The 26208-nt window shown below is 35.5% G+C and overlaps 2 protein-coding genes across 3 annotated transcripts in view; one reads left to right on the top strand and one right to left on the bottom strand.

Moving 5' to 3' along the window:
* Positions 1-22015, bottom strand: part of LOC110721618 (DNA-directed RNA polymerase III subunit 2-like) — a 37987-nt gene extending 15972 nt beyond the window's left edge. Inside the window, exons 1-28 of one of the 2 annotated variants that reach the window (XM_021900804.1) lie at positions 21802-22015; positions 21447-21522; positions 21146-21267; positions 20860-20952; positions 19793-19865; positions 19613-19703; positions 19477-19529; positions 18284-18348; positions 17189-17294; positions 16987-17097; positions 13907-13966; positions 13042-13080; positions 12909-12959; positions 12680-12778; positions 12475-12534; positions 12288-12380; positions 11449-11550; positions 11244-11354; positions 11039-11155; positions 8518-8634; positions 8028-8108; positions 6497-6601; positions 6341-6421; positions 6121-6252; positions 5965-6009; positions 4715-4792; positions 4321-4460; positions 4130-4220 (exon numbers count right to left, since the gene is read on the bottom strand). In XM_021900804.1, coding sequence (XP_021756496.1) covers positions 4130-4220; positions 4321-4460; positions 4715-4792; positions 5965-6009; positions 6121-6252; positions 6341-6421; positions 6497-6601; positions 8028-8108; positions 8518-8634; positions 11039-11155; positions 11244-11354; positions 11449-11550; positions 12288-12380; positions 12475-12534; positions 12680-12778; positions 12909-12959; positions 13042-13080; positions 13907-13966; positions 16987-17097; positions 17189-17294; positions 18284-18348; positions 19477-19529; positions 19613-19703; positions 19793-19865; positions 20860-20952; positions 21146-21267; positions 21447-21521 — 2391 coding nt within the window. In that variant the 5' untranslated portion in view covers position 21522; positions 21802-22015. Of the gene's footprint in view, positions 1-4129; positions 4221-4320; positions 4461-4714; positions 4793-5964; positions 6010-6120; positions 6253-6340; positions 6422-6496; positions 6602-8027; positions 8109-8517; positions 8635-11038; positions 11156-11243; positions 11355-11448; positions 11551-12287; positions 12381-12474; positions 12535-12679; positions 12779-12908; positions 12960-13041; positions 13081-13906; positions 13967-16986; positions 17098-17188; positions 17295-18283; positions 18349-19476; positions 19530-19612; positions 19704-19792; positions 19866-20859; positions 20953-21145; positions 21268-21446; positions 21728-21801 lie in introns of those variants that run through there. The other variant, XM_021900805.1, reaches the window with a different exon arrangement.
* A 3357-nt stretch (positions 22016-25372) lies between these two features.
* LOC110721303 lies at positions 25373-25966 on the top strand. Its single transcript, XM_021900441.1, has one exon. It carries the CDS (start codon positions 25373-25375, stop codon positions 25964-25966), a length of 594 nt encoding a protein of 197 aa, XP_021756133.1.
* The last annotated feature ends 242 nt before the right edge of the window (positions 25967-26208 follow it).

Genomic DNA, 26208 nt, shown 5'->3' with positions numbered 1-26208 from the left:
AATCTGTTTTCAGGTCTTGGAGTAGTGAGCGGTAGCTCGCGAGGTAGCTCAATAGTTTGTTGGCAAGGTTGAAGATTGCAACGAATTTGGAGCTATAGCTCCTTGGGGAGCGAGCAATAGCTCGCAGAGGTATTTAGGTGTGCTGGGTCGAGGGAGAGCTCACTCGACAGCAAGCGAGAACTCGCTCGACAGCGCACTGCGCACAAGTGGTTTGGTTGCGCGTGGAGGGTCAGCGTAACTTCGTGGGGCGGCATTTAATGCTGAGGGCGTCGGCGTTTTTCTGCGCGTCTATCTATCTTATTCGGAGTACTATATATACCCCCTAGGGTTATTTGTAGCCGTGTGAGTGTCATAGAGTGATTATTCAAAAATTTGAGAGACTTTTGTGTATTTCTAATCCGTGAGATCTAGAAATTTGAGAGATAATCAATCTGTTTTTTGTGATTGGTCTCAAATCTGTTCTGAATTTGTAATCTGTATTCCCTAAGATCAATAAAACTATTACTCTTGCCTGCCCGTGGGCGTAGCCAACACATTGTTGGTGAACCACATAAATTTGTGTCTGTTTTTCCATGTTAATTTTACATTCAATATTTGTTTTTTCTTGCATCCGTTATAACAAACTGGTATCAGAGCATAGGTTCGGGGCCTAGGGTTTAACTGTGGTGAGAAAGATGGCTGCTTTGAATGTGAACATTGACAAATTCACGAGGAGGAATAGTTTTATTAAGTGGCAGATCAAGATGTGAGCTTTGTTGAGGCAACAAGGGCCATAGGCGCCGTTGAATAAGAAGTCATCAGACCCAATAACCGCTGAGATGGCAATCTTGGAGGAGAAGGCACACTCGACGATTATCACTGAGGTCGCGAAGGAGGAAACCGCATCGGGTTTGTGGTTGAAGCTGGAGAGTTTATACATAACGAAGTCTTTAACCAATAAGTTGCTATTGAAGCAACGTCCGTTCGGTTTGCGGCGAATGTCTGAAGGTACATCCCTTAGAGAACACTTAGATCAATTGAATACGATTATGCTAGAATTGCGTAATATTGATGTTAAGATTGAGGATGAGGATGCTGCCTTAATTCTGTTAGTGTCTTTGCCAATGTCATATGAGAGAATTTTGTGCGGTCTTGTATTATTGGTAAAGAGACAGTGTCTCTAGAGGAGGTCAGATACGCTCTCTCCATACTAGACAATTGCGCCACAAGGCGTCTTACATGATGATCAGGATGCCGGAAATCTGAATGTCCCAAGAAGATGAGACAACAGGAAAATTACAAGTTTGCAGATATTGCAGATGGAGACACCAGTTCAAAAGAGGACTATCTCCTGATTGCTGATGAACATGTGCATCACTCTGATGTGTGGATTCTAGATTAGGGGGGCGTCTTATCATATGTTACTATGGCCAACAACAAAGTCTGCAAAACAGTTGGTATAGGGTCTATCAGAGTTCGGACACGTGATGGTAAACTCTGTATGTTGAACAATGTTAAGGCATGTTCCACGAGTCACGAGGAAATCTAATTTCACTTGGTCTTCTAGCCAGAAAAGGTTTCAATTTTAAAGATGAAGGTGGAGGGTTGTATGTCTACAAGGGTTCAAAGGCATTTTTGAAGGGTGTTAAACGGGAGACATTGTATGTGTTGCAAGGGTCTATGTTATTTGGTTCTGAGTATGGTGTTGTCACATCATCGAGAAACAGGTGGAGCATAAAGTCACTCTAGGTGGGGGAGATGGTCCACGTCCGGGAAAGATTAGTCAACACTCACAATCTAAGTCTAAATCTAAAGCGCCACAATCTTCGCCGTTGAAATCGAGTCAACCTAGTTTGTAAGCTTTGGGAACTCTCCCCAAAAACAGGGTTGGGAAGACAAGGTGGCTTTTGCACTATCTGTTGGAGAGGTGGATATATCTGAGTCGTCCAAGGGAGGTGTTGCTCGTGTTAGGGAGAAGCATTGGCAAGCCGTTTGTTCGAATCTGGTTTCGCAGATTGCTTGGACTTACAAACTATTTGAAGCTATTAGTGGTCTTAGGGGCTAATCTGTGCCCGACGAGCTGGATATGGTGCTCGACAGAGCAAATCTGGTGCCTAGCGAAGGCAAATCTGGTGCCTTTGAATCGGCAAATCTGGTGCCTAGCGAAGGCAAATCTGGTTTCTGGTTATCAGTTTTCTGTTATATCCATGTGGTACATTTGGCATTGTGATCAATGCGTCCAGTACAAGTCAAGGTGGAGATTTGTAAGAAGTATGCCTTTGAATCTGTTTTCAAGTCGTGGAGTAGTGAGCGGTAGCTTGCGAGGTAGCTTCGTCACTATAGCTCCTTGGCGAGCGAGCTATAGGTCGCAAAGGTATTTAGGTGCGGTTGAGTCGAGCTCACTCGACAGCGAGCGAGAGCTCGGTCGCGCACGCGCGCAAGTGGTTTGGCTGTGCGCGACGTTTAATGCTAAGGCAGTCAGCGTTTTTCTGCGCGTCTATCTATCTTATTCCGGACTGCTATATATACCCCCTAGGTTTAGTTGTAGCCGTTTGAGTGTCATTGAGTGATTATTAAAAAATCTGAGTCTTTTGTGTATTTCTCATCTGAAAGAGATAACATTAGAAATCTGAGACAATCAATCTGTTTTCTGTGATTGGTCTCAAATCTGTTCTGAATCTGTAATCTGTATTCCCTAAGATCAATAAAACTATTACTCTCACCTGCCCGTGGACGTAACCTACACGTTGTTGGTGAACCACATAAATCTGTGTGTTTTTTCTTGTTAATTTTACATTCAATATTTGTTCTTTCTTGCATCCGTTATAACACCGGCGATGTAGATGGTTGCCTGAGACCGGCTACTCGGCAAAACAAAATGCGGTGAAGTAATGAAGTCGAGGACTTAAGGTTTCTATGTTTGGAAATTGGAACTTTGGATTGCTGAAACGAAATGTGGGATATGCGGCAAGCCGACTATAAGCACCTTACATACTTAGGGTTTTACAAGTATTATTTGATTTTGATTTTTTTTTTTTTAATTTAGTAAAAATTGGGAGGGTCTAAGTACTGGGGTTTTGACGGGTACGCGAGTAGGGTTTGTGTCCAAACACATTGTACCCGAACCCTAAACCCTACTTGATACCACCTATACTTATACCCATACCCTACCCGTACCCATAGGGTCTATAAAAATTGGACCCATACTCGCATTTTAGGGTAGGGTCCGACAAGGTCTACGAGTGTCCAAACCCATTGCCATCCCTAGTTGTCGTTGACCATGGTGTTGGAAGTTAGACCAACCACAACAACTCTCTCTTTCACACAAACTGGCACGCCGACAAATGACCAAGTAGTCGCAATTTGTCACCATAGATATTGAACAGTTTTTTAGGGTTCTACAGGTGGTCGGTTATCAGGTAAGTAAAAGAGTTTTTTTAGAATGGCCTAGGCTCGATTGGGACGTACCACTTTTCAAGGAAACGCCATACGTCCTTGGTACGGGATATGGCACATCAATGGCGTACCCGTGCTTCATTGTGTAAATCTACTAGTTGCCTAGCCACATGTATGTGGGATGCCCTAAACATTCTCAAGTCATCTATATTTATAGCTACCAAAAATATTTTTGTATGATGTACATCAGTCATGGAAAAAAATTATAACTGTATCCTGGAAAAAGCATAAATTGGATTCACATTTAAGAGTAATGTCGAACGAAAATATAATTCATATATACATTCCAACACAATAAAGATCAAGGCTACACAGATTTAATTATAGTTGCTCACAAAATCTCAACAACTCTTGAGAATATTTAAAGGGTAAAAGTAGCATATCTTTTGTTGTTTCAACAGCTTTCCATAATAGACATGTTTTGTCACCCTACAACAATGGTACATAGGCTGTAATTTTATCTGAATTAATAAGTGACAAATGATAACTTTTGGACTTTTAGACACAGAATATTAATTAATTCATTGCCTTAAAAAAAATATTAATCCCTAACACACAACTTATAATCAACAACACACAAGCATGCACACGACCCAACAGAAAAAGAAGAGAAAAAAAGCGCACAGACCTTTCACAAAGTGGCATGTCACACTGAACAAAAGATATTCAGATTGTCAAAGAATTGATGTATTACCTGCATTCTTTCTGCAGCATATCCTTCTCTTGTAGGGGGAAGTATTCTTTCAGATGCATTATTCTCGTACCTCTGCATAATTGCACTCTTCCTATCAAATGGCAGACACAAGACAACATGACAAAAAGAAATCAGTCATTGTACAAAATTGAAGAATATAAATTAGTCACTTGCTTAAATTTAAATAATACTTTTTCATCACTATACAACGCCCAAAACCACGATCTAATGATGATTTGTTCATAACTATAGCATCCTCTATATCGTATCCAGTATAGCTCATTACAGCAACAGTTGCATTCTGTCCAGCACCAAGCTTGTCATACTTCACCTGTAAATAAGTACAAAGCCACATGCTCAGAAAAAGTCTTTGGCTTTAACAGGCTGTTTCTATTTAGTTTTTCCAGTCAATAACCACCATTTGGTGAAATAGACTCAAACTCATTTTCAAAGGAAAAAGACAAGGTTAAAAAGGGGATCCATGCTCATTGATAACACTCGCAATAAAAAATTCTCCTCTGAGAAAAAATAAAGAAAATAATATAGATCGGCAAGTAGCCAAGTACAATAAGTTAGTGAACATACCAATTCGATTGTTTTTGTCGTCAACAATGGTCTTTGAGGATATACTAAAAGATATAGTAATGTGTCCATCCTGAAGAGCTACATCATTGACAAGCAATAACATAATGTACAATTAGCTCATCATAAATCAATATAAGCAAGAGGCAGTAATTAAGACAAGATTACAACGAAATGAATACAAGGAAACATGTTTCCTTGATGTCCTCCAGCTTGAACAAGAGTACAACAAAAATCTAGACAGCCAAAAGTATCTAAAGAGAGAAGATGTTTATAGAGCAAGATCACAATAATATGTAAACAAAAAAAAAAAATGGCTACAAAGAAGATCATGCATAAAAAGATTGAAACTAAGGCATCCAAAAGCGCCTTGACTCCCTTGAGATTAATTTTCAATATAACTTTTGAAAAAAAAAAATTCTTTAAATAAAATTCAGATGGAGATAAAAATAAATAAATTAATTAAAATGATCAATCATGTCAGAACAGGATGGTGCAAAGAGCCAGAAACCAGTATCAACCAGTATCTTACCACTTCAACCCGCTTTGGCAGTTACAAGAGCATTTAATGCAGTTAGACCAAAATATCTTATAAATCACGAAATCTGTCTATTACAGACATTAGAGAGTAGTATTACTTAACAAAGATGATGCAACAGCACATAATTTAATTGATTCAGAACTCAGCCAATAAGCGATAAGAAAGCAACCGGGTATCCAAAGATGAGTAGCATTACACTCTCTCTCAAACACTAAGTGCACTCCCTAACACCATCTACTAGTAATTCAGTAAGGTCAATATCACCCTATATATGAAAGTTTCATTAAGAATCCAATCGCACATGAATTCATTCAATACCATATTTTACAAAAATGTAAAGTGATTATTGCTGTGATACTTAAATTGGCAACTCGATGAACCTTGTTTAAACCAAGCAAAAAGTCATGGACATCTTGTTAAGGTTGTGGGAAATATAATCATTGAAACAAACATATGTTAAAGCCTCAGCCTATCCTACTCTATCTTGGTCAGTCCTGACAACAAATTTCTGTATCTTAACTTCCACAAATAGAGTTACAGATCACTGACAAAGCCAAAAAAAACAATTGTTGACCATGGAAAAGTATAAGAATAAATCTGCATCACAAAAAAAAAAAAAAAAAAAAAAAAAAAAAAAAAAGGAAAAAAGAAAAAAGAAAAAAGAAAAAAAAGGATTTGACAATAGAAAGAGCATGATGAGATGGATACTTGCCTGATTATAAGCAATATTTCCCATGGCTTGCTTTCCCATAGCACACTAGAGAGCAAAAAGAAATTCCACAGTTCAGTAGAAGAATAGAAAAGGAAGTAAAGAAGTACACTTCTCAAGTTCTTATTCATTTTCCAGTTAATAATGGCTGATACATGCCTGATACGTATTTCTAGGCGACTGATTGTGATGGGGATAAGGGATCAACCCAGAAATAACACCCAAGATTGTGAACGGCTCAATTTCGATATGAGTTGTCTCCAGTTGGGCTTGGTCTTCATACAATGCGATCTAACAAAAACACACATATATATAATTTTTACATTGCATGGAAAAGGCAAACAGATACATATTGCAATTAAGTAATTAAGAAGCTAACCAAGGCATTGTTTTCCTCATTAACATCTAGATACTCAATCAAACCCTCACGCAAAAAGTCATCAAAAGTGCGCACTCCATCCTACAAAAGCATGATGGTTCGTTTAGCATAATTCTATTTTTTTTTGTTACCATGTTAACATTGCACCTAACTCACCAGTAACTCTTTCATATGATGATGTTTGATCCTTGATACACCTTTATCAGCAATTACAAGTGGACGACAAACACGACCTCCATCAGATGCAATATACACACAACACTGCAAAATAACAAGTATATTATATTCACATATCATAAGGCACCGGGTAAAAGCAAATAACGTCACACCAGAATGAACAAGCTACATAAATTGTAAAATTATCAAGAATAGTCCGTCCACAAAATAACTGTGACACTAAAGATCCACTATTGCCTACGATATTTTCAAGTAATAGAGTAAAACATCTATTTTTTATAATTCAATTCACAAAGAATTGAGCCAATTGCAGATGAAACGCTGATATCATCAAGACATTAGACATCTAGAAGCAGAAGGCACGGCATTTAAATTACAAGTGGCATATTTAGCTCTCTCTCTCAAGAGATTCAAGACTTTAATATCAGCAACATTAGGTAGGCTCTCAACGTTACCATCTCCTGTCTTATATCTCTTTCATAATGCCAATTGAATTTCGTCTTTTATTTCATTCATTTGGGCCCTTTTCACTTCACCATACAAGAATAATATTCATCATAAATAAGTTCTAATCGGTAAAAATCAGTTCCGATAGGTAAAATTTAGCTAAGCTCTGTAAGAATCGTTGATTTCATACGACAAAATATTATAGTGAACCTGTAAAATTTAGAAAAATAAAAATCAGTTTCAACAAATAAAAAAAGCATAAATATCAATTTCAACAAGTACAAATAAATAAAAATAAGTTGAAATCACTAAAAGAAATCTGATTTAATCGGTACATATTAGTTTATTTGGTAAAATAGTTTCTATTAAAAAGAAAGCAGTTGAAGAAAACAGAGCCCTAGTCTAGACGCCGACGTCCCAACCAAGTGTCACCACATAGGTTAAATTTGGCTAAAACATAATCCATGGCATTTTCACAAGTCTGTCATCATATCTTTAGTGGGAAAGATATAAGGGTACATCATCAAGTCTTCAATACCGACAACTGTGGTGAGGCACATCATCACTGAGGCATAAAAGCATGTTACTGAAGCACAGCAGTCAATAGAGATGAAAGCAGCTCTCACTAAAACAAAGAGGGATGAATCAAAACAAAGAGGCTTGACAAGTGACAGGCTGTTAAAGTTTATGCCATACAATAACTGACAATAAAAGGCTTGACAAGTAAGAAATAAGCAAAAAGTACTTCCCAACAAAAGGCTAGACAAATTAAAAATGCAAAGAGAATAGTCATTCAATCAATTTCTTCTTAAGCACTAATAACCCACATGCTTTCTTACAAACTGACAAATATTATGCCAATCAGTGACTGACAAACTACTACACTAGCAATTTTAATAAAAGCTTTAAAAAAACATAAATAGATAAGCAATAATACAGATCACACAATTACATAATAATCCAAGCCATATAACCTTATAATAAAGCAACAGAATAATCATAAGATACAAGTTCAAACAAGGCTAGTTAAAGAATTATTATCAGTGGATTAGAGCAGATATACCTGCTTCTCATTAACAAAAATGCTGACAAACTCGCCAATCTTTCCAGATCTCCTCAATCTTCTCAGGGCAGAGGCGAAATGCTGATTTTAAAAGAGAAAGAGAGATTAAAAAATCTCAATCCTAGCAACACATATATAGCAGCTAAAATACTACAGAAATTCTCTTCATTAAACATAGCTCCACAGATAGTACTCGGCCTTAACACATGCCTTATACTGACCATATTTTTAACTAAAATATAAAAATGGATGTCATGATTCATGTCTTTGGGTTTTTCTTGACGTATAACTAAAAAATATGCATAACAAACATAATAGATAATCAAAGATACCAATGGTCAGAATCATGCATTAGAAAATGTGTCCGGTCAAAGTCGAACAACTATAAAGTTCAGGAGTAATAGATAAGACAACAACTTATCCACAAAACTCTATGTAGAGCCTGGTGTGACAATTAAATTGAGACAGAGGGAGTAGTAACCATATATACCTGTGGCCTTCTATGCTTGCCAAGAATGAGCCCATTGAAAATCACAAGAAATGAATTTGGCGAGTGCAGTTCTTCTCCAGAGAGTAGTTCCAAGTCCTCAACACCCAAACAGTAACACTGTACACAAGTTTCAGATATAGAAAGAAAAGATAAATAACAGGAAAAATAGACATTTTTTTCAGATATTGAAAGAAAATGATAAAGAGCAGGAAGTATAGGCAAAAATGTTACCAATAAAATAAAATCTGGGCCTTGCATAAGTTTGATACAATGGTAAAAGAATTAAGAACAGTGTCAAATTTATTCTAGGAAAAGAACCACGATAGCGAGTAAAGGGGGATCCTGCTACTAAAAATAAGGGTGGGGGGGGGGGGGGCGAACCCTAAACTAGATATGACGGTCAGTATAGAGTAGTTAATCATAGTTTTGAATCATGGATGTGGTCACAATCAAGGTAATCATCGCGAAATCACATTAGTTGGCTATGCCGTTATGCGGGTGCTTTGTGGCAAATATTCTACTTTGTACAATGCAGTCGTGATGCAGTAATGCAAGTCGTGATGAGGTATTGCAACCAAGACTTAAACCATGTTATACATGGAAAAATTTTCATTTTAGGATATTGTAAGTATAGTGGAGAACCTGTGTGATGAAATCATGCCTCTTACTTTGTACTCCACATTTCTTTTCTTTACCACAATAAATTACTTTCTTAAATTCAAAATCGGAAAAGTAATATGAAAAAGAACCCAGAGAACATTGGTACAAGCATACCTATTTTCTATTGCTTGGAAAGTTGGCATTAAGCTACTGTTATATTATAAGGTAAGTTGGTAAAGCGATGAAAGACATCATTTCTTCAATTTCAAAAACATTACTACCTCTTAAGCTCTTATCAGTTATCACTACAATTTTTAGATTTTCTATTTCAGATGTTTCAATGTGATTGCCATAATTATTTCTTTTCCCTTATATGCATTTAATGCACTACTGCAATCTTATTGGCCCTTTTGCATTTACCTAATATGTATCAACAGTCTACCAAGTTAAGCATAAATTAAGATGGATTAACAACCCACACCCAAACATCTAGAGTCTTAAACATGACATGTGAGATAGTGGGCTAAACCTGATTTGCTCTTGGCCAACTTAGTGGGTTAAGGTCTCCAATATTGTCATGTATACATCATGAAATTAGTATAGTAGGCTAACAAAATCCATCAACCTATCAAACTTTTCCTGGAAATATTTTGATGACTTAAATATTATCCTATCTAAGGTGGCCTCAACTTCTGATAATTACAAGCAAATGGCTTATCCTGTGAGTTTTTTTAGACAGAAATTTACTACAATACCCCATTGGTAAACAAAACTGTGCATAATAAAGAAATGAAATTGCCAAACTCAAACATAATAAGTTTGTTCTTGGATGAAACACGAATTAACCTTTAAGACATTGCTGATGTGACTTTTGCAAGTGCTCTTTTTCTGCTTCTTTTCACAAACTTAATCACCTTTAAACTTGGTATTTCACATATTTCTTTCATAAATCTTGATTCTTGTAGAGTTGGCGAGCTTAAGCAACTTGGTAAGTCATAGGCTCATAACTTAGTTTTAAAAGGCAATGTGACTTTTGCACTATTCATCACTTTGTTTGACCAAATATTATGATTTATACATTAAGACAAATATAATCATATGGGGTCTTATTATATTCGTCTTGTAATATGCTTTCATTATATTAACTTTTTTGTTTTTAATTCTTATAAAATTATAGATATTTAACACATAAAATGTGCTTTGAGATGTGTAATTTCATCCTTGTTGCAATATTACTAGAACAGAGCAAAGCAGGTAATAAAAATTATAAAAGGTCCTTTTCAAAATATATATATATATAAAAAAGGTAGTCATTTCAATAAATGAAAAAGGAACTAGTTAAAACCCATCGTCACCAAAGTGAGGCCACCTAATTGTCTAGAGGAGACATTTTAAAAACATAGACAAAGATTACATTTTTCCTTTCCAAACTCTCCTAAACCTTTTCTCTAATGGAATGTTCTCTCCTTTTAATTTGAATATGCCTAATACTTACATGTCCCTCACTCTTATTTACTTTGCTATTAGTTTCTACCAGTGTTAACTTATTCACAAGTACAGGATTGGAATTAGCTGCCAAAGTTGTCTTTTTAGGCCAAAAGTAACAAAGTTTTTTAAGTATAATTTACCTTTTACGACAATTCGCAGTTTGCAGGGGATATAGACAAATTAACAATGGTATCTGCATTAATTGGGCGGAGCAAAAAGGAACGGAGAGAGTAGTATAATACTGAAAGATTATAATAAATTATACGCTAGGAGTTAGGATCATGAACAAAAAATGACTGCTTATGAATGACCCATTTTGTAAATAACCTGACTTGAACCTAACCTATCTGACGTATTTAATTCAACTTCAGAAGAGTATGGTATAGACTACTGAATCTGTAAAAGTTCATGAATTACCGCAATAAAAACGTACCAAAGATACTAATGGGCCTTCCTCTTCGTCAGTGGTAACATGAGTCATTAACGCCAAGTTCTTTACCAATCCACAAGATTCACCTTCTGGCGTATCACATGGGCAGAGCATACCCCACTGCAATAAGACAACACAATTTTCTATTCCAGACCTGAAGCATAAAAGACTTATAGTTGCAGAGCTAAAATCTCATAGAAACTATGACCTGGCTAGGTTGTAAAGCTCTGGGTCCACTAACTTTCCTCGACTTCTCAAATTGTGGTTGAATTTTGGTAAGGAAGCCCAATGCCTGAATGTAAGATAGCCTAGCAAGTACCTACCATATCCACAGGCTCGATCACTAAAAGCTTCATTATATCAAAAAACAGTAATTTACTAAATGTTGAAGATACAGGAAAGAAGAATGAAACCTGTGTTACACCTTTCCTGTCAATCCTGAACCGCTTGATGCACCAATTACCAGTTGAAAGAGCTCTTTCTAAACCAAAGCTAATAGTATCTTTTATTATATGCTGAAAAGATTAACAGAAACTCAGAAAGGGAGCAGAAAATCAAAAAAGACAGAAATATCATGTATAAATCAAGTCGCAACAGAAAACCAGAATTATATGCTATGAAGATGCTTTTATAAGAGGACTAATGCTATAAAGATGATTAAGAAGACATCAAAAGAGAAAATGATGCACACTGAGATATTACATTTTAAAACTACAGTATAAAATCAGATATCATAAAAATGACTCCATTAATGCTAGAGAGTGGCTGCTCATACATATGGATAAAATTTTGTTCAGCTCTACAACATGAGCAGTTGCAAAAAAAAAAAAAAAAAAATCTTCCTCAGTTTATTTTTATCCGACAAGTTTTAACTTTTGATACTATTCACAAACTTTACTTTGACTAGCTTTTGTGATTTATAGCTATAGTATTACATAGTCATGGGAACTTGTTTGAATCGTTTCTATGTACATATTACTATATATCAACTTTAATATTTTTTAGATGTTGATAGTTAGAGATATTAATCACTTGTGCGATGGAATGTGATAAAAGAAACATGTCAACTGAAAAAGAACACAGGAAGTAGCATGCTAGAAATGTGGTCTTCTGTGGGTGCACATACCAATAGCACAAATAGGAAACTCAGCAGAAAAGATGCAAATAAATGGTGAAAACCCTCAAATATTAATTTTCTAAACAGAAAAGATGCAAAAAATAATGTCCAACTGAACCATCCATGAACTTTTACCTGAGAAAAATCAAATCTGCTAGACCGACTTTTTTTAGTTAATATTGCATCCACCTTTCTTCCAACTTCGGTAATCATCGTTTTGAACAAGTCCTTAATTTATCATCATAGTTTAGTTCAAAAAATAAAAGAGATAAAAACTCTACAATGTACATAGAAATAATGTCCAGTGCATATACGACAATACCTCAAAAAGCGTTGAGAGTAACTGTCCAGAGAGTTCAAACCGCTTGTTCCCCACATAATCCTAGCACATCATAAAAATTTGGTATGTTAGTCAGATTTGATGATTCAGATCTGATATTCTTCCAGAAAACAAGCATAAAGGTGAAACTTCAGCAGAGAAAAGTGTGGACGTCAAGTCGTCAACACTGCACATACAGTAAACGCACCTTGTCATCTACTGCAGCTTTATTTAAGAATGCCTCTAACATACGTCTCATCATCACAGCAGCATATATACACTTGGCACGAAAGCTGCTCCCATGCATCTGCAAGAGGTGGGACAAGAAATTAATATGAAGTTCTTTGTTTTCCTATAAGCCTCTCAACAGAAACACCAATCTAAATTGGAACTGAGAGGAACTGCATATGTTGAAAACAAGAGTTAGCATAACTAACCGGAACATGTGCAATAAATATATCCTGTAGTACTTTCAAAGCTTTATCTTCCTGCAATTGAATTTTTACTCTTTGTCAGGAACAGCATAGAAAGATTCCATAATTGAAAAGGTTAAGAGGGACACAACATCACCTTTTCAGATTGGGCACTAACAAATTGTGGTTTTTTGACCTGAAACAGGTAATCAACTAAATTAAGCAACCAGGATAAATCAGTCATAGATGATTGGGTCTAAAGAGTATAATCTAAAGGCTTTAAAAAGATAATTTTAATTATCTAACAACACCCATTCCTTATGTATCATTCAGATAATATAAATCCAGTATGCAGTAGAAAATAAAGAACATTTTGAAATGCACCAATAACATTCTTTTTGCATAAGGCCTGCACTACCAGCATCCAACCCTTAATGATATCAACTACAAATGACTCAAGCAAATACATAAAAAAAGTTCCAAAACATGTTTCAAACACAGTGACTTTGCAGATAATATTACTAGACACAGTAGTGATAGTAAAAAACAATTTAAATTTAGGTGTGGATATAGTCACTTTACCGTCCAATGAGTAGCCTAGATTCAGTACAAATAGAGAAAGAATGCAGCTAAAAAAAATCAACTTCTTCAGAAACAAATTTTCGACACATGACATCATGCCTTTTCATTTCATAGGATTAAAGTAAGCCCTTCACAATTGCTGAGCATAAATAGCACTCTGAAAAAGGACAAAAATCTAATATGGGTGAAAAAACAAGCTGCCTCAACTAGCACCAACAATTAATGGAGTTGAAGTAGTATAGAGTATAGACTTATCGAAACACGCAATATGACTGCTAAAAGTATCATTCACCTATGGAATCAATTACAAGATATTGTAAGGAAATGAACAAATCAGTGTAAGATTATGCAACTTCTAGGGAAGACTCTTCCTGGTATTATAAATGCCAGCACAAACAAGTGTAATCGACAATTTAAATTCAAGTACAAACAATACATACCTTTTTCTCAAGAAATTCAAGAGCTTGTCGTTGTGTTTTTACACCAAAACTTGCACATTCCTAAAACACAAACGTAATCAACAATTTATATTGAATCATGAAACAGGATTAAGCATAAACACAGAGAAGCACAAAGAATATAAAACAATCAGCGACTTTACATGATATACCGTGAGGACAAAGAAGTCTCTTACAGTTAATATAATAACTTATGTGAACTATTTTAAGAGATGTGGAATTGATTTAGTCCTTCCCGTTTCTAACTTCTAAACATGTTTGCTGAAAAAGGTAAAGGGAAGATACATGTCAGAATGAAGCATCCTTTTCTCAAAAATTTACAAATCGCCTAAATCTGGAGAAGGGGGGAGGGAGTTGTAACTTGAAAGTGAGATGAACTACGACTAAGGCCCTGTTCACTTCACCTTATTTTAGCTGAAAATTTTACTAAACTGAAATTATTTTTGCTGAAGTTAAATAATTTTTACTGGAGTGAAATTATATTTACTAAATTGAGATTAATTTGGCTGAACTGAAATTGTTTTTACTGATTCTCTATTATACTTTTCTTTAGAGTTACTGATTTTTTCTCAACTGAAATTAATTTTACTGAATCGAACTTATTTTTATTGAACTGAAATTATTTTTACTGAATATTATTTTTTTAAAAGTGACCTAAACAAGGCCTAAATAGGAACAATCATCACCCACCATCTTAAGACCTACAACAAACTTATATCATCAGCTAGACACTTTTTTGAAGATATTAACTAGGGTACAGGAGCAACTGGCCATCATCAATCAGCCCTAGTAATCACCACTACACCAGCCATAAAAAATTTCCCTACGTAACAAATAATTAGCTAGATATCAATCACCAGAAACAAGTGAACAATTGGAAACCAATCTCTATCATCCGCAACCAAGCAGTTTTTGGTGCTAAAATCTAATCATATGCCAAGGAAAAAAAAAAAAAAAAAAAAAAAAAAAAAAAAAAAAAACAAGAATACATAAGAAAAGAAAGAACTCAAACCACATTTACATCTAAGAGGGACATGACATACCAAGAAAAATTACACTAGCATTATATCAAGGAAAATTTGTATGGAACTACTCGCTTAACAGGTCAATTTGTGAAAAACTACTCGGTAAAAAGTTTTAACAAAACAACTACCCCTTAAATTTAAAAAGTTTGGGTAGCACAACCCTTTTCAATTTTCGGACAACTAATTCCAGCGAGTGGGGCACATATGTTATTTTTCCTCTAAAAAAACATTCTCTCCCTCGTATATATTAACCAACCTTCCTCTTCTTTGCAAACACACAATCCAAAAAACCAAATCTTTGTGAAAACCAAATCGTTTTTCCATCTTTAACTAATTCCAGCCTTGCGCTTGCGCCTATCACCTAGGCTCTATAACCCCTATCGCCTTAATGCGCCTTGCGCTTTTTATACATTGCTTATTACCTATCCATATACACAACTACTCTTACTCTATACTCAATTACTCATCAAGTTTCATAACTCGTAAATTTCCATCAGTTTGAAGTCTTCGAACCTTGCAAGTACATTAGTGTTTTTGCACAAGTAATTAGTGCTTCGGTACTTATTAACTAGTTGACAGAAACTAACCTTGCCTCCTAAGACCCCAACGAACATACTACCTCCGTTTCATATTTTTTGCAACTTTGGAATATTTTATAGGAAAAATTGCCCAGAATAATCCGACCTTTGGCTCATCCGCTCAAAATAATCCCACCTTTCGATTATTTTTTAATAATCCGACCTTTATAGCTCTTCCGCTTTAAATGGTCCTAACCGGTCACCTAACTTGTTATTACAAGTTATTAGACACGTGTCAGACTATAATTGGTCAAAAATAAAAATAGAAAAATAGAAAAAAATTAAAAAAAAAAAACAAAAAAAAATTATTTTTTAAAAAAAGCTGAAACCCAGATTCCGGCCCACCCACCGCCCCCTTGCCCAAATCCGGCCACTATCTCCCTTCCTCTCCACGATTCCAACCACCCCTCCCTCTCCCTCCCCTTTTCCGACCACCCCCTCCCTCTCCCTCCCCGTTTCCGGTCGACCCAACCCCAGCACCCAAGCTGTAAAACCACCAAAAATAGCAGCCCTGTTGTTGCTGCTTCTCCTTCGCAAACGCGCCACCACAAACCCGCAACAAATGAACCCATCATCACAATCACTTACCACCCACTACAGCTGCACCAACAATCGCCGGCAAACACTACAATTTTGAGCATCTTCGAACACCCACAAATCAGCCTCAGAATTGCAAAACCATCACAGGTAGTGGCCGTTGGTTTCGATTGGTCGGTTGGTGGGTTGGTAGAGGAAGTGGTTTCGGTTGGTGGGTTGGGTAGAGGAAGTGGGTTCGGTTGGTGGGCTGGGTAAAGGAGGTGGTGTCGGCTGGTGGGCTGGGTAGGGGAGGTGGTTTCAGTGGTGGTGGGTAATGGAGGTGGTTTCAGTGGTGGTGCGTGGGTAAGGGGAGGTGGTTGGGTTTTTTTTTAAAAATTTTTTATTAATTTTTTTTTTTTTTGTATTATTATTTTAGACCAACAATGTGGTACCACGTGCGCAAATAATCCCAAGTTACAAATGGTAACATGTTTAGCCGGTTTCAAGTCACCTGGGACCATTGGAAGCGGATTGGGTATAAAGGTCGGATTATTAAAAAATAATCGAAAGGTGGGATTATTTTGGGCGGATGAGGCAAAGGTCGGATTATTTCGGGCAATTTTTCCTATTTTATATCTCATAAATAATACCCCAAAGTTGCAAAAAATATGAAACGGAGGTAGTAGAATATAAATAGCCAGTAGCTACGACAACAAGACTATTTATTCCCTCCATTTTATTAAGTTTTTCCCTCTTTCCATTTAGAGTCCTTCCATGAAGTTCCTCCCACTAATATTTATTACCTTTTTTTTCAAAGAAATACTATTATCTTACCCCCCCCCCCCAATTTGGTCCACTTTATGGGGCTACATTTCCTATTAAAAACAAAAAAAAAAACAAAAAAAGGGATAAAAAATACAAATTAGAGTACTACAATAGTTACCTCAATAGAAGGCAATAGTAAAGCACTATAGCGTGGATCTCGTCCAATCATTTGTACAACTTCTTGGTCACTCTCTATTCCCATAGCCTTCATCACCACCATAATGGGAACCTAAAAGCAACAGGCATAATTTACTTACAATCAACCTCAAGTAATGAGAAACGTATATTAATGTAAGACTAATATAGCATATAAGAAATACCTTATTTTGAAACCTATTGAGGTGTAGATATATCTTCTCTTTTTCCATCATTATAACAGTTTTACTCCTTAATGTTGCACCCAGACTGGTGACAGATGCAACCAGACTGGCACACAAAATTAAAATTAGAAAGAGTGCTCAACCTGACCATCTTTTGTTTGTCAGGCAATCACAGAATAGTGAAATAAATAGAATTTCTTACAGATGCAAAGAGAAAGTAAAAGTGTCATGCCAATACAATATTATATTGAGCACTTAGGGAAATTGTGAAAAGTATAAATGTTCATGTCCAGATTCAGAAAAGTGATTTATCAAACAGTGATGACCTAAGATTAGTAATCTAACTTCAAAACAATTTTTGGCTTCAGTGAACAACTAAATCCTAGCAATTACCAGCTGTCATACGAAGTATAACTAAACCATCAACAGTCAAATTGAGACAGCTAACATATGTTAGACAAATATGAAGATCACATAATAAAAGGAAATTTACAAAAAATTGCTCAAGATTAATTATACATCCAAATAGAAATGAGTAACAACATAAATCACATTGATGAGGGGAGAGAGAGAGAAAAACGAAAAGGGGGATCAATGTGATAGGAGATAGATATATAACATCTTAACCAACAAGGAGACATTGTAATGAATATGAAGCTTACATAAAACGGAAATTTTACATTATTTAAAGAAAGGAGGAAGCATTAAAGTTATAAATGCCATTTTTAATCAGCAACACAAGTGTCAAGCCATTAACTTTAGTTTATTTAGTATAATTTTGAAGGTAACATTGTTTATAAAAAAATTGCTCAAGATCAGTTATGTCCAGATATATATGAATAACAGCATCAATCACGTATATAAGTAAAATGAAATTCATAAATTTAATATTGAGGTTGAAAAGGATAGGCTATTAGTCTAGTCTACTATTAAGGCGGGGAAATAAGGATAATCCTTTTAAAATTATTATTTCTTCTACTTGAGAAAAAAAGGGGGTCCATAACTAATAACCCATCTTTCGCAACCTCAAAAATACGTAGAGGAAAAGGTTAAACTAGGAAATAAATAAGAAACAACATCAAATGCTGAACTCACTTTCCCTTCTTATCAACTTCAATAATTATTCTGTTATTTGAAAGTTGTTCTTGAATCATAATCACCTGCAAATAAATAAACTATGATATCAAAGAGCCTGCCTTACTCACTAAAGGGAAAAACTATTCAATGACTTTATTTGATGGTACTAAAGAATTATATTTACAAAAAAAAAAAACAAAGATGTGTCACCCATACATAAGGAGGGAAAAATTAAATAAATTAATTAAAAACATATCACGCCCTTGAGCAACCATGAATCAATTTTTAGACAAAATCATGATAAATCAAGTATCTCTTGATATCTAATACTTGACCCAAATAATACAAAAGCCTTGAATGGGAACTTGAAACCTTGCAAGGGGATATTACAACCTCAAGTATCCATCAATTTCTTTCTCTCCAATGCACCACCAATTTGCCAACAAAACCATATTCCACATTTTAGCAAGCCTTTTTGCATTTATCTTTCCCAGGCTACAAAAGCATCTTTTATTAAATTAGGCTGAACAAAATTAATTGTAAGTGTTAAAGAGGGAGGGAAAACAAAGGAAAGAACTAAAGGTGACTAAAAGACTCTTTCTCCTTAAAGCACAAACTACACCACCTTGCAACAAACATTCCTTCTCTAAAAAAAAGTCTTAATTGGGATCTTAAGTCGTCCAAGTGAGAAAAGTAATAATAGCAGGGAAGACCATTGGAAAGTTCCTTTCAAACATAAAACAAAAAAGAGCAACTCTTGCTATGTTGCTAAACCATCTCATCATTTGCGACCAAAAATGACTTTTAAGCAAAAAGATGTTCCAGAAATTCTTTAGATCAATGGCCAAGAAGTCTTAAAGAAGTATGACTTGTAAAATTGTATATAGTAGTAGGAAAGATTGTTCTTATGGTCCTGAGTAAAGATATAGGATCCAGAATAATATTGTACTAAATACATAAATAAAGGATTGTAGGTTAAAATAAAATAGTATCTATGATGTTATCCACAAATTCAAGTGATGATTGGCACTCAATATAAATTTAATTTCATCACTGGGCTCCAAACATCCATCATCCTCGAAAAGAAAATGTTACATCATGCATGTGGATTTCCCTAGAGTCAAATAAGCTAAAGTAGCAACGAAAGGAAACACCAAGTTTTATGTATTAGCTGAAAGAATACTTGAAAAAAGGAGCAAAGAATACAACACCTTCTCATTTCCTTTCACAACAAAATACCCTCCTGGATCAAGTGGGCATTCACCTGATGAGAAAAACAAAATCAATGTTATAATGTCGCCGAGAGAGCAAATGAACGAAAATACAACAGATAAGACAGTGACAAACCAAGTTTGGCTAGCTCAGTCTCATCCTTCCCATATAACACACAGTAACGACTTCGTAACATGATAGGCATTCTTCCTATAATTACATCTTTCTGCCAAATATGAAAAATATTGAAGTGAAAAGCATTATAATAACTAATGTTTAATTATGCAAAACTCATGCCCAATATCACAGACATACCTTCTCACAGAGTTGCTTTTGACCACCAGTTTCAGTAACATACTCTATATGAGCTTCTATAGGTGCCGCATACCTGCCATAATACAACAACAAAGCCTTAGTTTCAAAATGAATTTTTGGGATGATCACAATATGATTTTTTGGATTTTTCCATGCAACCTTCTGATTCAACCACCACATAGGTACCAGGGTTAATATGTCAAAAGAATAGATGACCCAGATGCTGAAATTGATAAACCACTTTAATAGAAAAAATATAATTTGAAGAGTGAAAAAAAAAAAAGAAAATGGCATTTTCAGTCCTCATTTAAAAACTGCCATTCATCTAAGCACCAGTCAATTAAAAAAGTACTACGTATAATAAATCTACATCAGAAAGTAAGGCCAAAATTTAAAACTCATTTCTCTACCCATCAAATTATTCTTTAGGTTGATGATATCTACAAATTTCGTAAATATGGTACAGTTAATAAAAAAGATTAGGAGAAAAATGAATCTAGCTCCTACAATATGCAAAATATTCTAAGAAAAAATGTCAGATAATGTACTGCATCAACAACTTAAATATTGCCAATAATGTGGTTTTGGACGTGAATGTCTAGTGTTGTAGGGTTGTAGCCTCAAGGACCTATCCCCTAACTATTCAAGAATCTTTCTAAAATTCCACAAAACTCTACAGAGCTCCAACCTCATCTAAATGAAACAGCCAAGAATGAGGAAGTGAAAAGCCATGTAGAGATTGATAACTGCCAAAAAATATGAAAAAGCTACCACTTCTACCGACTTACATAGGTACGAGACAAAAGGAAAGAAAAAAACAAAGAAGACTATGTGGCTTGTCATACCACAGCTCCCTAATAACTAACTCCAAAGGCCCCCTTCAAAGCACGAATAAGGAATTCCAATAAATTTATCTTTACATGTTAGTAAAATATGTGCTCAAAGTAAATACATGAATAGTGTAAAAAGTCAACATGATTCAATGAAAAAATGGAGGATTTACATAATAGAACCATAAGGATGAACAAAATCTAAAATCAATAAGGTAGAAGGGTACGGTTACGAACGTCATATTAGATAGTCTGCAAAACTGAGGATTGATCTTCTCAAAAACACCGTCCAAAACAATAGATGGTTCGCCAATCTTAACATCTAAAAACCTGTAATAGATAAAACCCAAAACATTGACAAAGAAACAGCACATATTTCATTAAGATAAAACAATTAAATTAATACATGAAAGAAAAAGGATGTTTCACTTCAAAGTGGTATGGATTCAAGAAGTACACATAATAAGTACAGCTAAATAGCATAATAACATTAATAAGAGATTCAAGCGGTAGAGATAAATACTTGAGATAGATTCCACGATCAACATTGGATCGAATTTCGTTGTTAACTCGGACGATCTTCTTAATCCCAGTACTTATAAAATAATTGTAAGAATCCAAATGTTCCTTCACTAACCCTCTCATCTATACAAAATACAACACAACAATACCCAAAAATCCAATTATTAAGTATGCTCCAAAACATATAATGTAGAAATTACATGAAATAAACCCGGTAATACCCAAAAACCATAATCATTCAAACCGTTCGTCCAAAACAACGAATTAATCATAAATAAAAACCCAAATTAAAATAATTATACCTTTAAAAACTCAGGAATAAGTTGAAATTTATCAACACTTGATTTTATTGGGGCTGCCAAAGATTGCTTGTCCATCCTGAATTACACATTACACCCACCAATTACGAAACACAAAACAAAAAATTGAAAAAAAAAAAAAAATCAAAATTCTAACAGCATTAAAGGGTACACTATATAACAACTCATTAGCAACCAAAGTTTACACAATTATTAAAATAAGCTCAAAAATTTACTGAAAGAGTAAATGAACACTAAACTGACCAACTCTTAAATAAACGTTTAACACTAGAGTGTGAAATTGATATTCGATGGTTAAAAATTTTAAAAAAAATAATGAATAAATAAAAAATCATACTTGAGAAGCTGCTTCAATGGAAGAGAGAAAGCTCAGAAGCCGCTTCAATGGAAAATTCAGAGTACGCTTCAATGGGAGAGTGAGACTGAGAGAGTAGAGATACGAACGAACGTGAAAAGGCCTAATTTATTAATTAACGACGAATATTAAACCTAAAGAAAATACGAGTACATATTAATTAATGAAGAATAGACCTGCACAAATGGAGCACTAACCCGGTCCGCTTAAAATCTCAGGCTCCTTTGGTATGGCTTGTTGTGATTGTTTTTTTTTTTTTTAAAAAAAAAAAAAGTAGAAAACAGATTTAATATAATTTTTTTTTAATAAATTTGTCTTATTTTTCATTCTTTATATATGACAAATGTATGGTTTTGAAAAACAAAAAAACCAATACAAAAACTATAGTGATATAGAATGGACATATCCAACTTGAAACTATTGGTGACCCAAATATACTAAGAAAATATCATATGTAAAGTGTTACATATGCTAGATGCTATAACCTACCTTATCTCGACTAATTAAAAATAGGAGGGATTTGTGATAATTACTGTATATTTTTTTAAGTACTTGGGTCGGGACTATATTGATGATTAAATAAACTAACTTTTGTGAAAGGGTTATTACGTCAGCTGGTACGTTAAACTTAAATCTTTTTGTGAACCAAAATTTGTTTTATTTTAATTTGATTTTTGTTAAGACTATAAGATTTTATTTTTTCTGTAAGTAATGGATATTCTTACATGTACCTGAGAGGCTAACATCGTATCTATAACACTGATGTTAGTGGGGTAGATAAGGTAATAAAAAAACTATAAGGAAAGATAGTAGGATTATTATTTTGTTGAAAAGTAAAGTGGTGTGAGAGACTGTGGTAAACATTGAAGGAGTGAGAAATGATAAAGTAACAGAGAGTGGGGATCATTAGTGGGTAAAGATATATTATTAAACTAGATTAGTCTCGTGCAATGCACAATTTTGACAAATAAAATTTATTATACTTTCACAACTGCAAAGCTATTGGACTAAATTTGAATATTAATTAATATACTAAATTTTCATATTATAAAGAAAAAAAATGAAAATTACACAAATGCGTATGTTTCCGAAAATTGGAGTTTTAGTGAAATAGCTGACCAGAATTTTATCAAAAAACAAAAATATAAAACAAATTGCTTACATCACATATATTATAGGCGGGAAAATTTTCTACCACAATTTGACATGTATAAGGGATGATGTCAGTTGTTATTTTAATAATATTTATAGATTGTAAGGGATTTTCAAAAGATGAAGTGTTGCTTTAAAAAAATGGACGAAAATACCAAGTGTAGCTTTTAAAAATAATGAAGGGAGTAATGGATGGAAAATGCAGGAAAATAATTTACCTTTAAAATAAAATTGTGGAAACTTACACCTTAATCAGAGTTATCAACGCCACACTTGACCACATTGTTAAGTGATAAGACTTATAAAATCCCAACAATACTGATACGTATTGAGATGGTTATTGCTTATTTTAGATTTTTGCATACGAGTTTTTACCTTTCACTTGAAAGGGTTTTTCTTGTTTTAGGCCTTATGAGTTTATTTTGACTATTAGGATATATTTGTTAGTTTAATTCGGTTAATAAGAGATAGCTTAACTTTAAAGATCATATTTGCAAAATATTATCTTTACAAGTTATTAGGGTTAGTTTCTGTTATGCCTAAATTTTCATCACAGGTTCACTTGTTCATTGGTTGTTAGGTTACAGGTTACTGTATGATCAGCTACCCAGTTCCAGGTATTAAGCGAAGTCAAACAAAGACTTTTCCAAGGAATATTCCAAGGGTATCTTGAATTGAACAAGTCAAGGGAAGTTGCCAAGAATATCGGAACCATAAGCACCAGCGCGCCGTTAGTGGAGACTAATTCAAACTACAACGAATAAGTCTTCAAGGATAAGGGCGAGGAAGTAGGAACTACCTCAACCCATGCACTAGCCCCGGATTCCATGGAATCCGGGATAGAGCTGTTGAAGCCTTTCAAGTTAATTCTTATGCTATAAATAAGAGAATAATCATTGTACAACGGCATCACAAATATTCCAGCCTTATTACTCATAGAAATTAAGTATTCTTTAGCAATCCTAAGCATATCATCGTTATTATCAAATTGTAAACCTAAATTGTACTTGTTTCAACCTGACAACCTAGTAGATTGGTGGACTCATTGCCACCCGCAATTTTTACCCTTATTCATAGGGTTTTCTGCGTCACCATTTCGTGTCTCTTCTCCCCTTTCCCTTTTGCTCGTTCTTTGCATTCCTTTTATCTTTATTCCTTGAACCTGCATTGTCATTGGCATTCTGATCAATCTAGTTGTTGTCCCATTGAGCCTGGTCTTATCTGGCAGTCATATTTTGACCTAAACAGTTTGGCGCCGTCTATGGGGACACAGTTAGATCATCCCAGTCGTTTCATTTGACTTGTCATTCATCATGGTTGAGACTCCCAGTCAAGATCCTACTATGGCCGAAATTGCCGAGCAGTTGCAAGAAACCCGAGAAGAGTTAAGAGCTGCCTGTGAGCAGAATCTGAAGCTCCAGTGCGAATCTCAATCTCATCAGGCATCCTTGGAGAAGTTGAACAAGAAGCTTGAATTCGTCAAGAGCAACAAAAAAAGAAGGTTCAAAACTAGTGATATTCCCCAGTTCTTCCTGATATCATCTGATGAATCTGAAGGGGAGGAAGATGATCCCAAAAAGAATGATAAGGAGTTTGATGAAAACCCTGACCCCATGGGAAAAAAGGTGGCTATTATTGAAGCCCAAAATCAGAAAATGATGAAGCTCTTGACCCTGCTACTTGGGTCGCCAAAACCTGTGGCCTATGGATCTCATGACGGGTTTGCTGAATCTCCCTTCGTGGAAGAAATTGCCAAAGTCAGAATTCCCACGAAGTTAAATATCCCATCCTTCTCTAAGTTGTACGATGGAACCACTGACCCTCAAGATCATGTGGCCTAGTACAAGCAGAAAATGTGGCAGCTTTCAATTCCGTGGGAGCTTATTAAACCCACCATGTGGAAGTCCTTCAGCGCTACTTTATCAGGACCTGGGCCAATGGCTGATCAACCTGAAGCCTAGATATCAACAGCTTCTCTAGTCTGGTGGACAAGTTCTATCAGCAGTTCGCTACCAGCAGAGAGTTGGAAAAGCAGAGCAGTGACTTGTACCGAGTCGTCCAGAAGTAGAATGAGACGACCAAGCAATATTGGGACAAGTTCAATATAGAGATGGTCAACATCAAGAACTGTGATCATTCAACTGCCATAGAAGCCTTCCGCAAAGGTCTCAATTATCGCTCCAGGTTATATTATGAGTTGACCAGATATCCTTGTGCCTTTTTTGAAGACATCAGAACCAGGGCAATGGCCGAAGTCCGTGTAGAAGAGGACGAGCAAGCAAGAAACCTGGTTGAGAAAAGGCCAGTTGGGTATTCCGGAAATCAATATTCTAGACCTTAGCAGAGCAACTGGCATGATACTCCGAGGTGCAGCAATGTACGCAGTGTGTTAGATTCGAGAATGGGTGAAGGCTCTAGCAGGCCGGAACCAGAAGATCATCCTGACATCAATTCGTACAGTTTCGATACCTATATAGTCGGAGTCATCAACGCTCTGAAAGAAATTGGGCAACCTGTGAGGTGGCCTAGAAAGAGCGGTAAGTCAGACCACCAAAAAGATAAATCTAGGTGGTGTGAGTATCATGGAGATCATGGGCATAGGACCGATGAATTTAACGGTCTAAAAAGAGAGGTAGCTTGGTTGCTTAAAAAGGGTTACCTGAAAGATCTCCTAGGCAAGAAAAGAAAAGGGCCTGAAGTCAAAAAAGAAGCCTTGCCAGGTCCGCCAGCTTCACCTCCGCCCAGCGTCGTGATCAGCGCTATATCAGGAGGATCTAGCATAAGCGAATTGACCTTTTCTCATGCGAAGAAGATAGCAAGGGTCGGCACATCAGCTTCTAGCATCCCTCAAACCTATCCTAGCAGAGAAGAGAAATCGTTAGATGAGATGAAGATAGTGTTTGGTGAAAGCAGATTCAATGAGCCAGAGCATCATGATTGTCTGGTTATTTCCCTCCATGTTGGTCATTGCAAGATGATCAAAGGGTGTTGGTAGATAATAGAAGCTCGGCTAATGAAAGCTTGACTAATATAATATTTAGAGATGCCTTGAATCAAGTCGGGTTCAGAGAGTCAGATATCATCAAGAGGTCTACGGTCCTCGTCAGGTTCAATGGTGAAGCCAGGAATACCTTGGGAGAAATCCAGCTGCTAACCTTGCTGAAGGGCGTCAATATGATGCATAAGTTCTATGTGATAGATTGCAAGATCGCTTATAATGTGATAGTGAGAACCTCG

This window comes from Chenopodium quinoa, unplaced genomic scaffold (genome assembly GCF_001683475.1).
Source record: "Chenopodium quinoa cultivar QQ74 unplaced genomic scaffold, ASM168347v1, whole genome shotgun sequence".
In the NCBI taxonomy this organism is placed as follows: Eukaryota; Viridiplantae; Streptophyta; class Magnoliopsida; order Caryophyllales; family Amaranthaceae; genus Chenopodium; species Chenopodium quinoa.
The sequence above is the reverse complement of the archived record's forward strand: the minus strand, read 5'-3'. Positions and strand labels throughout refer to the sequence as shown.